Below are 16,172 nucleotides of genomic sequence, written 5' to 3'. Positions count from 1 at the left end.
GCAGCAGTTTCTATGGGTGTATGTGATGGGCCAGGGTGGCAGCAGCAGCATGTGTGCGTGTGTGTGTGTGAGAGAGAGAGAGAGATGTGAAGGAGGGTACTCCAGGTAGGAGTGGCCACCAGAGCTGGGCTTGGAGCCCTCCTGCCCCCCTGGAGCAGCCTGTGCAGGGGAGGCTGGTCTGGAAGGGAAGGGGCTTGCCCAGCCCAGACCCTGAGCCCCAGTCAGGGGCTTCCCAGGAGGGGCATGGGGATTGCTGGGGCCTAGGCACAGGTGCAGGGAACAGAACACCAGAGGCTGGCACTGCTCAGAGCCACAAAGCAGTGGGTGGGACAGATCCAGCTGGACCCGTGTCCTGGTGCAGGGAGGGAGCTGCTGTCAGGAGGGTGAATGGGGGGCAGGCAGGGGCTCCAGGTCAGGAGTGAGTGGCACTGGCAGGGCTGTGGGTTGGTAGTGAGGGGCAAAGGCATGGGCAGGGCACTGGCATTTTGGTGCTGCTTAGTGCCACAAAGCTGTTGTGAGAACAGCTGCAGCCTGGCCTGCATCTTGGTGAGTGAAGGGAGCAGGGGGAGCTATGATTGTCTATGATAAAAAACCCAAATGTATACTCCAAAGTATATAGACGTTTAGAATTTATTTTATTATTTATTATATGATTAAAGCACTGGTAGGCTTCCAAATTGCTTTAAAATTTGTAAACATCAATAAAATATTGCCCAACTGATCTCTCTCTCTCTCTCTCTCTCTCTCTCTCTGTATTTCAGTTTAATCATGGAAAAATGCAAATTTTTAGTATTTTTAACCAGAGAATTCAGATTTTTTTTTTTTTTTTTAATCAAAGAATTTGCAGTTTTTAAACAGGGAACACCAGGATCTCTGCTGGTGAGGCAAGTGGCAGGACCTAGGCAAAGGAGCCTGCCCAGGGCTGGTACCAGAGACCCAGCTGGAGGGTGGATGAGGTGGCTGATCTCCTGGCCATTTGGGGCCAGGAGGACACACTTTGACAGTTCAGAGTGGGCTACTACAATGACCACATCTTTTAGGTGATAGCTGCCCAGGTAGCAGAGCGGGGGCAGTGCTGCATGAAGGCCAACTATGCAACCATGGCCCACTGGCAGCTGGCTCAGGGGTGCAGGTGGCTCTGCTGTAGTGTCCATATCACAGTCCAGGCAGCCGTGCCGTCCCCATCCGGGTCTGGCAGGGACTGATGTTGCAAGTGGCAGGCGAGGCTGTCACTGCTGCAAGGAGCTGGAGCAGAGCCACAATCCCCTGCCTGAGTGCCCCTGCCCATAGCGTGCAGGCTACAGATCATGGCTGTACCCTAACTTTGGAGAAAACTGTCCCCGTCCCACATTCCCAGAAGCTCCAGAGCAGCCCCCTGTGCTGCTCTGCTGCGTGGGCTGTCGGCATGGTGGAGTCTGATTTCCATGGCAATCCCAGCCTGAGCTTTCCCACGCAGTTGCAGCTGGGGTCTCCATGAAGACCAGCGCAAGCCATGAGGGCAAAGGCAGCTGGGAAATGGAGTCCCCAGCTGACCAGATCCAGCCCGTGGGCCTGATGTTCCCCATCCCTGTCTTAGAGGTAGGTGAGCCTCTTCAGTAGATGGATAGTTTGGGTGTTGAATTACCACAAATGGTGAAGGCCAGTGTTGGAATGAGATTCAGTCATAGTCCTTTAATTTTTTTCTGGACCAATATCTTCAAAAAATATATACAGATTCTGTGGGCTCAACATGAAGCTCCTTAGAAGGATCAGATATTCAGAGGACTGAAGCAGAATACTTTTTGAAAGTTAAGTCTTTTTAAAGTGCCTTAAGTAGAAAACCCAATCATCTGAAAACTTGGTCTTCACATTTCTCAGTGCCATAGTAAACTTTGATTTAAGAGGGCAGTTTTTAATTCTGATGCTTCTGAAATATGTCAACAGAAAAACACTTTGACTAATATGTATATTTGTACATTTCCAGCTTCATTGTTTTGCATATACAATCATTTTTTTTTGTACAGTACTAGACAGCAGTTTTGCCAGGTTTCACAATTTCATTGAGTCTCTCAAGGTATCTAGTGACTTACTTTAAAGACTCTTGGTTTCAAGAGTCTACGTAAGTATCACAGCATTCATTCTTTTTTTCCCGTATTTAAAAAAAAAAAAAAAAAGACTTTAGCCCTTGGGACAGCAGGGCTTGAGAACATCTTGAAAACTGAAGAAAGCCAGAAGGCAATTTAAAAAAGGGGTTATATTTAGCTTTTGATTTTTTTTTTTTTTTTTTTGGATTGGCAATACTGGGGAGGAGAAAGAGATTTAACGAGAGTACTGTTGGAACAGAATGGCATAAGAGGTCTTTATAACTTAAATGACTTAAGCTTGTGTACTGGAATTTAATTTTAAATTGAAGGTGTTAGTGATCCCTTAAATTTGATTCAATAAAGTTACAGATTTTTGGCCACTTTAAAAATAAATTGTGCTATCTTCACTATTTCAAGTTCCTTCCAATGTAGAAGTAGTCCACTAAACTTTGAAACACATATCCACTTTCTATATAGCATGGATATTACACAATGTATTTAAGTTTTTCAAAGAAACCTATCCTAATATTATACAGAAATGACAAATTTAATCCCAGTCTTGCAAGAATTGTGTGTGTACTTAACTTTGCATACCATGAATAGTCTCACTGAAATCAGAATACCTTCAAAGTGTATATTATTTTTATTGAAAGATGGAGACTTCAATTCTATATCAGTAGTTTAGTCACTCATGCTGCAGTCCCTCCCAGTCTGGCTGTGTGAGGCATGGGGGCAGTTCCAACCAGATACACTGGTGGCAGTTGTGGGACCTATGCTGAGGCACCCCTGAAACCTTCAGGGATGCCATGGCACCCTGGTTGAGAACCACTGCAATATGGTATGTCAGGGCTGTCCAGAAGCAGCCAGGATCTCCAGATTCCCTTTCCTTCCGGCTTTTCCTTCCCTGCCCCAGGGGATAGGTGTAGGCCACAGCCCAAAGAACCTGAGAGAGAAGAAGAGCAGTGTGGGACCCTGTGGCTGGGAAACTTATTGTGAGGCATGGTGCCCAGATCCGTGGTGCAATGGAGGGGACCTCATGGTATGTAGTGCAGCAGAGGGGTGGCATCAGGGCATGCAGTGCAGTACGAGGATGGGTACTCAGGTGCACGGTGCAGTGTATGTGTGTTGCAGGGGGTTGGGGGGCACCACAATGGGCAGTGTATCGGGGGTATGCTGCAGTGGGTATCCTCAGGGGCCATATCTCCTACCGGTCAGCTTGTAGGGCATGCTGCCCCTAGCTGGTTAGAAGTTTGACAAACCTGTGGTATGTAATAGCGTGGCTTTTGAAGTGCCAGCACCTTGTTTTCCAATTTGGAAGAGCTTTTAAAATGTTAGTGTTTGAGGAAGGAAGTAGAAGATAAAATTAGCTGTTTTACCCTGTCGCAGGCAGTCATGTTTTAGGAACACAGTATTTGAGCACTGTCTAGAACAGTGATTTTGGTGACAAAACATAATGAGTACAATGCATTCCGGTTATCTAGTTACTGTTGAAGAAAGATTAGCCTTAATTTGTCTGAGCTCAAAAGTTTTTCATAATCACTATGCAGGTGGACTTTAGTACAGAGCTATATATTTTTCTTTACTTTACAGAAAGATCTCTAGAAGACCATGAATTGGTGGTGGAAGTTCTGTCAAACTGGGCAATGGAAGAGGAGAACAGACTTTACTTCAGAAAAAATTATGCCAAATATGAGTTTTTTAAAAACCCAGGGGTAAGTCATGAAATGCTTATCTGTTCATTGAGAGCATATGATGAAATAACCTATTGCCTTTGCACATTCATGCCTCTTTGAAACAGTCTCTGAGGTGCCACTCTGTCCCCTAACTTTTACCGTTATCTATAAGACATCTAAATTGCTCTAATACTAACTAACATTAACAGAAGAAATTAATTTTAATCACATAGGAGAAAGATACTGAGAAAGGAAAGCAGAAGGGTAACTGGGAAAATTTTATATGTATATATTTAAGTGTGTGTGTTAACTATTCAGGTATTGCTGGTCAGGTCTTTTCTTGATAAGGGAGCCTTAGACTCAGTAAGGGACTGAAAAAATACTCCCTTTTCACATAGAATCTATTTAACTTTCTTTCTAGGCTTGTGCTTAAATTTCAAGAAATTTGAAGCTTTTGAAATTCAGAGAATTGAAGGAAGTTTTCATCAAGTCACGGGACACTAGTAAATCTCTCCCCTACATTTGCAATTCAGGGAGAATCTATCAACTATCAGTTTTGTCAAAGATGTAACTAAGTGACAAATGACGTGCAAAAATGCAGGATGCACACTGAAAGACACAGGAGATCTAAGTTCTGCTCATAGTCAACATTCATTGCCTCAGGCAAATCACCTAATCTCTTATACCTTAGTTTTCTATCTCTCTGCTTCATAGAGATGTTACTAAATTATTTGATGTTTATGAGGGCTTGGAGTGTGAGCCATGGAAGATGATTTCCAGCTTTTCAGTTTTGGCTGACCGATGCTGTTGGCAAAACAGCCATGAAGCCATATGAAAAATATAGATTGTCACTGACTAACTGGCCAAGATGCGTATGTAGGAATTGAGTGGCTCCAATCAAAATTCCTTTCATTTCAAAGGAATCAGAAATGTATATGTTTTAATTAATCCTAAAAATAATATATCATCAGCTACTTTGGAGGAATTTTCATTTAAGCCTTTTGTAAGGTCTGGTTTATAATATTTGGATTTCGGGGCACCTCTTCAGTTAGTATAAATATGCATAGCTATGCTGAAGTCCTCAGCTGAGGTTTTGATTCATAGTATAACTATTATATTGTATTTTCATTCATATCTGTACCATATAAAATAACTGTTCACAATTAATTAAAAAAGGGCTTGTTTGTTCCTTAGTGAAAATAAGTAAAAATACATTAATTGAACTTCTTTAATACAAATCAAATATTTTGGCAGTTTATTCCATTTATTTTCTTTTATTGAAGGGAAAATTCCATACAAACTATAACAAAACCTTCCATTTTAATGCATTGGCCTATATGTCCATCTGCTTAACCAGTAGGGGTGGATCCAGGTGGGGAACAGTAGTTGGGGTTGCCCTCTGCTTCTGCTACACTCGCCACTGTCTTTGCCTGCACCTGAAAACTTGCATAGCCTCTCCCTGTAGCTGGAGCCCCCAGTCTGGTGGGGGACACAAGGGAGCTGGGCAGGGAGCAGGCTCAGGAGGTGTGGAGGTTCACCTTCTGCCTCAGCTTTCCCCAGCTGTTCCAGGTATAGGGAGAGCCGCAAAGCTGCTGCAGAAAGGAACTGCAGCTGTACAGGGTGCTGGGCTCAGCCTGAGGCAGCAGTGGTAGCTGGTGGATCTCCTGCTCCTTGCCATCCCCATCCCTCCCCCTGCTGCTTAGGAGCAGGCATAGGAAGAAAAATCCTCCTCCGCCACCACTGCCACAGTCCCTGGCTGATACAGACATGGGAGAAACCTGAGAGCCACTCCTGCTCTGCTCCACCTGTGGATTGCCGGATGCAGATCAGGAAGTCGGGCTCAACCAGGAACACTGGAAGCGATGGTGGATGGATTTCTCTTTCTAGCACCTACTCCTTAAAAAAAGAGAGAAGCGAGAAGGTGAACAAACAGCTGGCACAAAAAGCAGTAGGCAGGTAGTGTAAGCAGCAGGTGCAGGAAGGAGGAACCTCCCTATTGCCACTGCTGTTCCTGGCCACATCTGGCAGCAGTTGCTCCCCTCAGCCACTCCTCTGCCCATCAAATACTGTGTGGGAAGAGGAATGGCTCTGGGCCTCCACCATGTGCCTGGGTCATCTGGAGACAGTAGCAGCAAGGGACAGGCCCTCCATCCTGCGCCTGCTTTTTGACCTGCCCTTCCCAGTGTCTGCTGCCATCCCAGGCACTTCAGCTGCACCTTGTCCCCATCTGCCCCTGTGGCTTCAGGGGAGGTGTGCCTGGCAAACTAAAAGCAGACCTTAATCCTGTTATCTGCCTTTCACTACCATCAATCCTTAAAGTGTCTTGTTTCCCTTCACAAACTTGGCAGATGAATTTACAAGGTAGCCAAATACAAAGCTATTTCAGTGGCTCTTCCCTATTCTTTCCTACATCCTTTGGGAATGAGAATGTTCTGGGGTATCTTGGTTGATAGTTTTAATTTTATGCCCAACTTAAATCTGAAATTTTGTATTTGCTTTTATCAGAAATGTAATGAGCAGGGTTTGCACCCTGAGTAAAACCTGAAAGCGTAGAAGTACTGCTGAGTGCCACTATAAAGGTGGGGTTTTTGAGTGGGCGGGGGCACTCACAGGAGTCTTACCTATGTCAGAGACTCAAAAGCAGTCTCCAGCTGCTACTGCCACAGCCACAATATGGTCCACTAATCCTCGCTTTTGCTCTTACAGTAGCAGCACAGTGTATGTGCATCTAGGTGCTGATGCAAAAGCAATGCCAGGGGGCTGCTTTTGCTGCCAGGGGGTGGACTTTGTGAAAGTGAGGGGCAGTTCTGGCACCTCTTTTAAGTTGGCGCCTGGGGACACTGTCCCACTTGCCCACCCCTAGTTACACCAGTGGCTTTTGTAGATGTTTATTAATAAAATTTTGTATTTTAACAGAGTTTTTTCCCAGAACACATGGTTTCTTTTTCAAATGAGACGAGTGGAGCTATAGGCCATACAGAGATATTACAGGTATGTAATATTTACATGAAAGTAAACCAATGTAGAGCTAAATATCTCAGAACTTCAGGTACTCTGGTTATGAGCATGTGGGAAGAGGTTTTATAACAGGATAGGATTGTGATATCTTTTGCATGATTTCAGCTACGTTGCCTTCATGATTCACACCGCACCTCTATGCAGTTCTAGTATGATTGCCTGGAATGTTATATACAGTTTGAAAATCAGAGAGTTCTGAGAAGAACCAGATGTAGCCAAAAGGTTAATGGAATGGGTGGAATAACTTGCATTAATTGAGTTAAAAATTAAATAAACCTACTTTATCTGACAGAGAAACAGCAATGAGCACATATATAACAGTGCTGTATATAAAGGAAACCAAGGAATCAGTTAACATAACACAAGCGGATATAATTAGGAGTAAAGACATAAACTTAATGAAATTAAAATTTAGGCTAACTAGCATGAGAGAGAAATCTTTCTGCCAGTAAATTTTGTTAATTTGTAGAATACTGAAGTGGTATGTTTACTCAGTGCTTAGCATATTGTAAATGTTTGCTGGAATCAACATTTTAACTATAAAATAGAAGTTCTATAAAATAAGAAGCAGTCCCTTGCTAGGCAAGGAGGCATACTGAACAACTTCAGCAAGGAGTGCATGCTGTCTTTTCTAAGAAAACAAGGAATATGTATCAGTGTAAGTAATATGCATCAGTGATATGTGTACTTGCCATTGGTTTAAGTTAGAATTATCAATATTGACACATGGGAAAGCTGTCATTGATGCTACAGGAAACAGTCAAATTACTGTATTTACTTGAATCCAAGATGATCTTGAGTTTAAGATGACCCCCCAGTAATTAGATTCTATACCATGAAATTTATAGTTTTCTTATGAATTTCCATGTATAGTATATAATTATTGCATCTCAGCTGAAATCTAGATCTGATTTTCAGCCCAGGCATAATCAAAATGTTTCAACTTTGGCATTTTAAAGTTAAGTACTTAAAGCCAATTTCAGGTCCTAATATAAAACATTTTTAAATTGCTGAGTATCTGCACTGAGCTTTGGAAATTGGACCATTTTCAGTCCTTAAATATAGATTTTAAAACCTAACTTTATGTATATAGTTTTCAAAATTTGTGCTAACTATATTTAGTATTTCTTGTTCTAAAAGGTGGCCTAATCATTTTTTTTAAAAGGGAATATAGTCAAGGCTTGTTTTCTAAAACTTAACTGCTAAAAAAAATCTGCACAGAACAGATTCAAGGCCCATAGAGCACTCAGATGTGAGTAGGACCTCAAAATAAAAAAAAGTGGTACATGGCATATGATAACAGCTGATTTGTAATCAATCAAAAATAGTTATAAAATCGAATGTCTTCAGTCACAACTTTTTTTTTTACATGACATTGTCTGCTTAATTAATTTAATTGATTTAATAATACTTAAAAAACAAAGTACAGCATACCCTTGTGAATTCCCTAGCCATCATGCACATTTCAGCAAAAGCCATTCAATAGATTGTTTACAGTATATCACTGTTTCCTTAGATTCTTTCATTAAGACAAGATAATGGACTTGCAATATTATTTGTGATATGCTTGGTCAAGTATCAAGAGGGACATTAGTCTTAACAGCCCAATGCTTACAAGTGATTACAACAACATTTTTGAAACTCTTATAGTTTTCTGTGGTTTGAACCATAAGCAAGTAAAATGTTTTCTCTGTGCGTTTAAACATTTTGTTTGCCCTTTGGTACAAGAAAATAATGGGGTAAGTGCTTTGGCTCCTGTCTTTAAATTAGAGAGCTAAAATATATGAAAATGTTCCGATTTCACACCATTTCTTCACATAGACATGCATTCGTTATTGGAATTACCATCTTTGATAGTTTCCATGTCTTCCAAACAGAAAGAAGGCTTCAGTCTCTGCCCAAAGAGCTGTAAACCTAAAAAGGACAAAAGGGTCCAGTATATTGATTGAATAGTCAAGGATGGGGGTGTGTGTAAGTGCGTGTGTGTGCATGGCTTATGTTCATGTGCTTTAGGAATGCACAGCACGTGTGTACATTCATACATACGTGCATTCTGCATGGAGTCAGCATAGCTCATATTAAATCACTTTCCTGGTTCTTCTTCAATATGGCAACTTTTAAACAGAAAATTTATAGAATAAAGGATTTTTAACCTGAGACCGTCTCAGAAATATAAGTAGAGGATTCTGTTGCTTCACTTACGATTCTCTTTAAGAAACTACTGCTTCCGTAGTATGAATGAATGTAGCTTACTTATTTCTGCTGAATTAATTGCATGCTAACCTAGTGGTTTAAAATGTGCACAGCAAGTTGTACAATCATGCAAATGGCACAACTAGTCATTTTTAAAAGAAAAGATTTTTTGATGCTAGTTTTTACTCGTGTGTGTACTTTCTGTTAAGTTTCCAATAGTAGTAGAGACTTGTCATATGAATAGGATTGGTAGAATGAGACTGTTTTATGCTGGCTTGGGTTATCCAAGTTGACATGTCATCTCCCTAGACTTGGTGTGAATTTTGCTTTTGATTTTAGGAATGCTGGGCTGGAAGGGCTCCACTGGCTCATGCAGCTCTTCTGGATTCGCAGCCAACCATTTAACCAAGAATTCTCCAAAATAGTCACTGCAAACCCTGCCATACAATGACAGGCCACAAAATCAGAAACAGAAGGAACTCCCAGAAGTAGCCAAGCTTTTTTGTAGAATCCAATATTCTCTTTTTCTTATATGAATGGCATCTTGTGACGGTCAACATTTTCAGTTGAAGTGATACTTGGGCTACAATTTTTTTCACCATGCAAAATATCCATTGTTAAACTTCATTTTCTTTATACTTAACAATAACACTTACACAATTTAGAAGCTGTGAAATTATTCTGGTGATTTATGCTTTTTCCTCTCCAGTTTTGGGGATTGCTCTATTTTCTTCAACCTCATTCTTCCATATATGCAATTGATATTCAGGTTCTGTAGGTAGACTTTGAGTTCAGAGTGCAAATCTTGAATTGACTAATTTAGCTGCTTCTTTTTAATAGCCTTTTAAGAATAATGTGAATACATTAGAAAAAGCATTGTAGACAGCACATGTCCAAGTCATTTTCCAGAAGCAATGAAACCATCTTTCACTTGGAATATATTAAAGCAAAGAGTGTACTTCTTCTCTAGACACCTGAAATATATATTACACACAGAAACCCTTCCCCTAAGTTAAAAGCAGAATTAGGTTGAAAAGTCAAGCATTTGAAAGTTAAGAAATGGCAGATTAAAATTGCCCAAGGGAAATTACTTAAGGCTGCATGGAAAACCTGAATTCTGACATTCCCTAATTTTTGAGTGCTTGACTAAGCAAACTTAACTTTCTCTCTTAGCTTAGGGTGTAAAACAAATATTTTAATAGTCAGTTTTTCATAATGGTAAAATAAATACCACCCCCCTTCCTGCCTCTGAAATTTCAGTATATGGAAGCACTCACAAGGGGCATCTATAGGGCTGGAACTTTTAGATTCATAGCCCAGTTGTCTGCCACTTAAGATAACAGAGAAACTGATAGGAGTAGTTGGGAGCTATTCTCCACATAGAACAGCCACACTAGAGGGAGGTGAAACATCTCATACTTCGACATTGGGTTTAATAGACAGCTGAGGAATATCGAGTCTTGGAAACCTTAGGTGGAAGGCATATACTCTATTGGTCACAGACCTTTCAGACCATGTTTGCCACAAGCTCACTGCTGCCTGATTTCTTCTGCCATAATGTAGCATAATGTGGGGCGAGTGAGTAGGGCACATGCCCCAGGTGCTGCCTAAGGAGAGCAATGCCTACTGCCCTAGTCCCTGCTTGGCTTGCACTTCCTGGCTGTATGTTCTTGGAATAGTAGTTCTCTAGTGGCAGTACAATTCACTACTGCTGGGGCGGAGGGGGTGGGGAATATTTATTCCTTTTTTTCCTGCTGAAATCAGTAGCTTTTTTTCCTCTTTACGTGGGCTTTGGGGGGTGGGGGGAAGGGGAGGGAAATTTCCCTTCAGCATCCAAGAACTCCACCATCACTCTAGAGAAGTACAGTTCCCAGAACATTTTTCATTCCATGCCACACACTGTCCAGGTAACTGCTTGCTGCTCCTTCTGCATTTGGCTTAGTGAGGGAAGGCTGAGGGAGCACTGCCGTAGAATCTTCCTTCATACGTTGTGCTTCTGTGTTTTGTATTGCTAAGAGTACTTCTCATCCCAGTCCTCATCTCCTACTTCGGGTTTCCTGTGTAAATTCAAGGTTTTTTTCCTCTTTCTTTCTCCCTCCATCCCTGTTTTCAGTCCAAGATTTCCTTCAAGGCTCCTATTCTAGTTTTCTTACCACCACTGGTACTAGTTTTCCCATACTACTGCCTGTTTTTTATCTGATTTAGATGCTCCCCCAGTATTCTGATTCATCTAGGCCCTAGCTTCTATCCAGCTCCCAGTTCATTTCTTCCCTCAGCCCTTACCCCTGGCATCCCTCAGCCCTTGGTCCCTGGATACTTTCTTTTTTTACTCACTCTCTGCCTCTTGTTTTGGCACTGCCTCCATTTGTAGCACTGTAAGCACTACAGCACTTTATGGCATTGTGAGGGGTATACAGTCATGCAGTAGTCCCTGGTTGAAGTGCTGAAGAGTCACCAGAAATGCATTTAGTAGCATGCTCTTCAGCCAGGAGAGCTAGGGGCAGACATTAAAAAACTCTGAGCCTGAATTGATTCAGTCTTCTTAGGTTAGTCTAAACTCACTAGGCTAAAGTGGTTTGTAAATGAAGAGACATCCCATCTGAACTGAAGAAATGCAGGCAGTTGCTCAGGCTAGAAGCTGGGGGTCACTATAGCAGCCTTCTCTTCCCTTCCATAGTGCTGAGCTGAGGGTGGGGGGCATGGCCAGGCCACAGCAGGACACTTTGATTAGGGAGGGGTCCCCCTCCACCATTGATAACAGAGCATTGAGTTAAACAGCAGGGAGTTACACAGGGAGTTATTAGCATTTATCACCCCATCAGCAAAACCCAAGCCTCTCTTATTAGCTTAAGCTGTTCTTAAACAACTTTTTCCAAGGAAGGAACAGAGGGACATTACCAACTACCTGTTGATTAGCTCCAAAAAGCCATAAGCTGACACTGTCCTGTCTATCTTTGTCTTGTCTTCTACAGCACGGACCATAGCCAGCATGTGGTCTGGTAGCTAATGCTGAGAGGTGTCTGTGTAAGGCAGAGGGGAGGGGGGAATCCCTGCTTGAGCAGGGAGTGGTGCAGGGAGGGGGAGCAGGAGTTAGCTAGGCAGACCCTGGTGTATCTGCAGTCTCTGTCAGAGCTGCAGCCAGGGAGCAGAGGGGAGGGGCCAGCCTTGCTGGAGCAGAGAGCAGAGCCCTGCCCAGAGTGGCAAAGCATCTGGGATGCTGGAAGACTCTGATTTAAGTTAAACCAGGAAGGAGGCTGGGACAGACATTGCATAAACAGGTTTGACCCAAATCACTTAAGTCTGATACTATATTTAACCAGGTTTATCTCAAACCAGTTTCAGCCATTTTCAAACTGGTTTATGTGCACTGAACATCTGTTCTGTTACAGGTTTAAACCAGTTTCTGATCACTTAAACTGGTGTACGTGTAATGTCTTTCCCTAACTGAGGTGACAGGGGGTTGTTGAGGTCCATGGCTTGGCTCTCACTTCCACAAGGCTCTCATTGATTGTGCTGCGCCTGCAGTGGGAGCTCTCTCTTCCCTTTCCATGATCTCTGATCCCCACTGCTACCACCATAATAGCAATCCCCACTAGTGGGGGATGTAGGCGAGAGAAGCTGCAGCTCCCTGGTGCCTGGGGGACAGCCACGGGCTTTTAAATATCTTCAGACCAAGTCATAATGTTCATATTGCTACTGTCAAGTAGTGTCACAAATATCTCATCTCCACAGAGTAAAATGACTTGCTTATTATTACCTTTTGTACAATCAGCTCAGTTCCATGAAGAATCCTCTAATCCCTTTCATTTCTTACCCTGAGTTGTTTTGCTCCCTATTTAATTTTTTTTGTTGTTTTATAGTGCCATGATTTTTTCTTCTCATTTGATACTTTAGTCTGAAACACACTTGCAAAAAAATCCAGTCAAGTTATCCATTCTGCCATCTTTTATGTTTTTGTAACAGTTGAATACTGAATTAATTCTCCCTGTTTAGTGTCATTGTTCTTTTCTTGTAATAGTAAAGATTTTGTCTGGTGTTATTCCCAATGTGGCTTTTCGTATAATCTCTTGCTATCCTAGGCAGAACAATGGAGATTTGGTCTCACTCTTTTCCAGGATTACTAGGGTTATCAAGTTAAAATAAAGCACTAATATGGGTACAACATATATTGCTTAGACTGAGCTTGATATTGCTCTTCACTTTTGGTTTACTGATTTTAAGAAATTTGTTTATCATCAACATCCTTCCAGCAGGAAGCAAGGAACCTAGTGAAGATTGTTATATTAAGGGCCTGGAAGTCATTAATATAATCTGCACAATTTTAACATTTTACAACAATTTTAGAAGATTGTTGAGATTCTTCTTCTCTGATGGCCCTGAAATACATTTGAGTCTTTCAAACTTTCCCAAAGCTCCTTTTGTACGTGGTCTGTAGGAATAAAATACATTCTCAGTACAAGTGTTTAACCCTATCAATGTGCCTGAAGAATAATAATGTGTCACAAGGCAGTGCTTATAGATTTCATAGATATTAGGGCTGGAAGAGACCTCAGAAGATCATCGAGTTCAGCCACCCACCCAAAGGGCAGGAAGTCAGCTGGGGTCATAGGATCCCAGCAAGATAAGCATCCAATTTACTCTTGAAGGTGTTCAATGTAGGTGCTTGAACCACCTCCGATGGCAGGCTAATTCCAGACCTTGGGGGTTGGACAGTAAAGAAATTCTTCCTTATGTCCAGCCTGAAACGGTCTTGCAGTAGTTTATAACCGTTCGACCACATCATCCCTTGGGGCGCTCTGGTGAACAAACGTTCCCCCAGATACTAGTGGTCATCCCGATAAACTTATAGGTGGCCATCAGATCACCCCTGAGCCTGCGCTTTTCCAGGCTAAAGAGTGTCATGTGCCTCTGTTAAATACATAATAACATGCTGTGCTTAGCATAAGCATAACTGTGCTTCAGACTGCTGAAGTGAAACTGTCTTACCCAACTGTTACCTTGCAGTTGGAGATTTGAGTTTCTGTAGCTCTGAGCAATGCAGGAAAACATCTTACTGAGAACCTCTCTAAGCTCTGGTCCTGTATATGAAGAGCTATGCCAATGAGGGTGTTTGCTTCCAAGCTACTGTATATTGAGATTCTGTGACCAAAAATCTGTTATAGAATTTTACCTTTGCTGCTAAACTGTGCTTCACTGCATGGCAGTTCATTTAAAAATGTTTGCACCCAGTATTATTTTGGGGAGAATCTCAGAATACAGAGTATAAACTACGTTGTATCAGCCTACCTGAGTCTCTAGAAAAGCTGAACTAGTAATTCAGGTTGCGATTCTGTGTTGTAGTCCAGGGATACATTGCAGCATGCATACACATGTGTGAGCTGGCTTGAATCTAGCAAAGTACTTACAAACAGCTAAGAAGTGGAAGTAGCATGAGCTTCAGCATGAGTGCTGTGAGTCAGCTCAGGCCTGTTGGCAGCTGAATCTCATGCTGCCACGATTTGCCTGTTTTCAGCATCTGAGCTGGTTAGGTTAAAAGTAGCTCAGGTATGCCTGCACATGCTGCAGTCACACCTCCAACTGCAGAGTAGGAAAGTCCTGAGAAGTGCAATCCACCTTGTTTGTTGTATTCATGTTCCTGTGGGCTCTGTGTCTGGCCAAACCATTTGATGTTTCTAGGATTTGTCATCTTGCCAGCCGCATATCTTTTTCCTCCCAGCCATCTCAGTATCTGCCTACATCTACCTCTTGCTCTCCAGCTTTCTCTAGAAAAGGCAGAGAATGGGCTCTCAATACATAATCCATAGAGCCCTGGAAGCAGATGAGCATTGAAACACCAAGCAGGGGAAGCCAGAGGCATCCAGAGGTAGACAACATGGAGAAAAGCACATCAGTTGAGTTTTATGGGGGATGAACTGCCAAGCAAAGCTATAAATTCTCTTTGCCTTCAACATACTGTGACACAGCCTGGCTGTGCCTTTTGAGATATACTTCTGACATATTCTTAAACCTTCAGGCTTGCCCTTCTGCCCCAAGCCCCTTTTTGCTGCCTGCTGCTTGACCACCAAGAACAGACCGATGTGCTCCAAAGGTCACCTTCCTGACCAATGGCCTGCCACACCTACATTTTCCCAGGTCTTAGCAGAGGGGATTTCGCCATCTAGAAGTCTAACGCACTCCTCCATTTCTGCACTTAGAAATGTATAGTTCCCCCTGCCATAGAAGAGGCCTACCTATGTGGTCGAATGCCCTGAAATCACAGTTATCACTGACAACAAGTATGTTATAAAAGAAAATCAAAAAGATGTATAATAAAGGCAGAAGCAAACCTAAGTAATCAGTAACTATGTTGAGATATAGACAGATAATAAGAATAAATAAAATCATTGTTCTGATATTTTCTTTTAGCCCTAAGTTATAAGAATGCAGCTTTCACTTCTCTGCTCAACAGGTTAGACAGCCGCTGCTGCTGGAGGTGTGTGAAGAAGGCCCTATTCACTTCAGATTTGCCTCTAATCAGGGACAGTGATTCGATTAGTTGATTCAGATTGCTGTCCCTGATTCGATTTGGCCGAATCTGAAGATTCGATGATGATTCAGAGAATCAGTGATTCAGACATAGACACAGTTTTAAATGTTTTTTCTACATACCTCAAGGTACCAGGCACAGCTCGTGATCACTGTGATGCTGGGATGCATGGAGCATCCCACAGGAGAGCGGGGGGCCTTCCACATGCTTGGTGGCGAACCTGGTCCCAGCACACTCGGTAGCAGACCCGGAAGTGGATCCGAAGTACTTCTGGTCCACTTCTGGGTCTGCTGCCAAGTGTGCTGGGGACCCCCTGCGCTCCTGTGGGATGCTCCATGTACCCCAGCATTGCACCATTCACGCCAAAAACTCACCAAATCTCTCTGAATCGATTTGGAGGATTTTGATTCGATTTGGAGAGATTAAAGGGTTCTCTGATTCGATTCAGATTCGGAGATTCGGCCACCAAATCAAATCAGGGACGAAAGCTTTGCACAGCCCTAGCTGCTGCCTCTAGCTGTCCTGCCATTGCTTGCTGCAACTTTTCTTATCAGCCACTAAACATACCCCTGTCAAAGGTTAATTCTTAGCAATTACTTTTCTCAAGTATAAGTAGGGGAGGAATGCTCAAGTTAATCATTGCTTACCAAGCAGTCTTGGCCAAAATAAGTAACCTAAAAATTACATTCATATCAAAAA

At 42.5% G+C, this 16,172-nt stretch overlaps 1 protein-coding gene across 2 annotated transcripts in view; it reads left to right on the top strand.

Annotated features, from left to right (window-relative positions):
- The window catches only part of GRB14 (growth factor receptor bound protein 14), a 92,581-nt gene that overhangs the window by 42,133 nt on the left and 34,276 nt on the right, over positions 1–16,172 (top strand). Inside the window, exons 3-4 of one of the 2 annotated variants that reach the window (XM_019522715.1) lie at positions 3,654–3,775; positions 6,653–6,727. In XM_019522715.1, coding sequence (XP_019378260.1) covers positions 3,654–3,775; positions 6,653–6,727 — 197 coding nt within the window. The remainder of the gene's footprint in view (positions 1–3,653; positions 3,776–6,652; positions 6,728–16,172) is intronic. The other variant, XM_019522716.1, reaches the window with a different exon arrangement.

Source organism: Gavialis gangeticus, unplaced genomic scaffold (assembly GCF_001723915.1).
Source record: "Gavialis gangeticus isolate Ggan-Ray unplaced genomic scaffold, GavGan_comp1, whole genome shotgun sequence".
Taxonomy (NCBI): domain Eukaryota; kingdom Metazoa; phylum Chordata; order Crocodylia; family Gavialidae; genus Gavialis; species Gavialis gangeticus.
The sequence above is the reverse complement of the archived record's forward strand: the minus strand, read 5'-3'. Positions and strand labels throughout refer to the sequence as shown.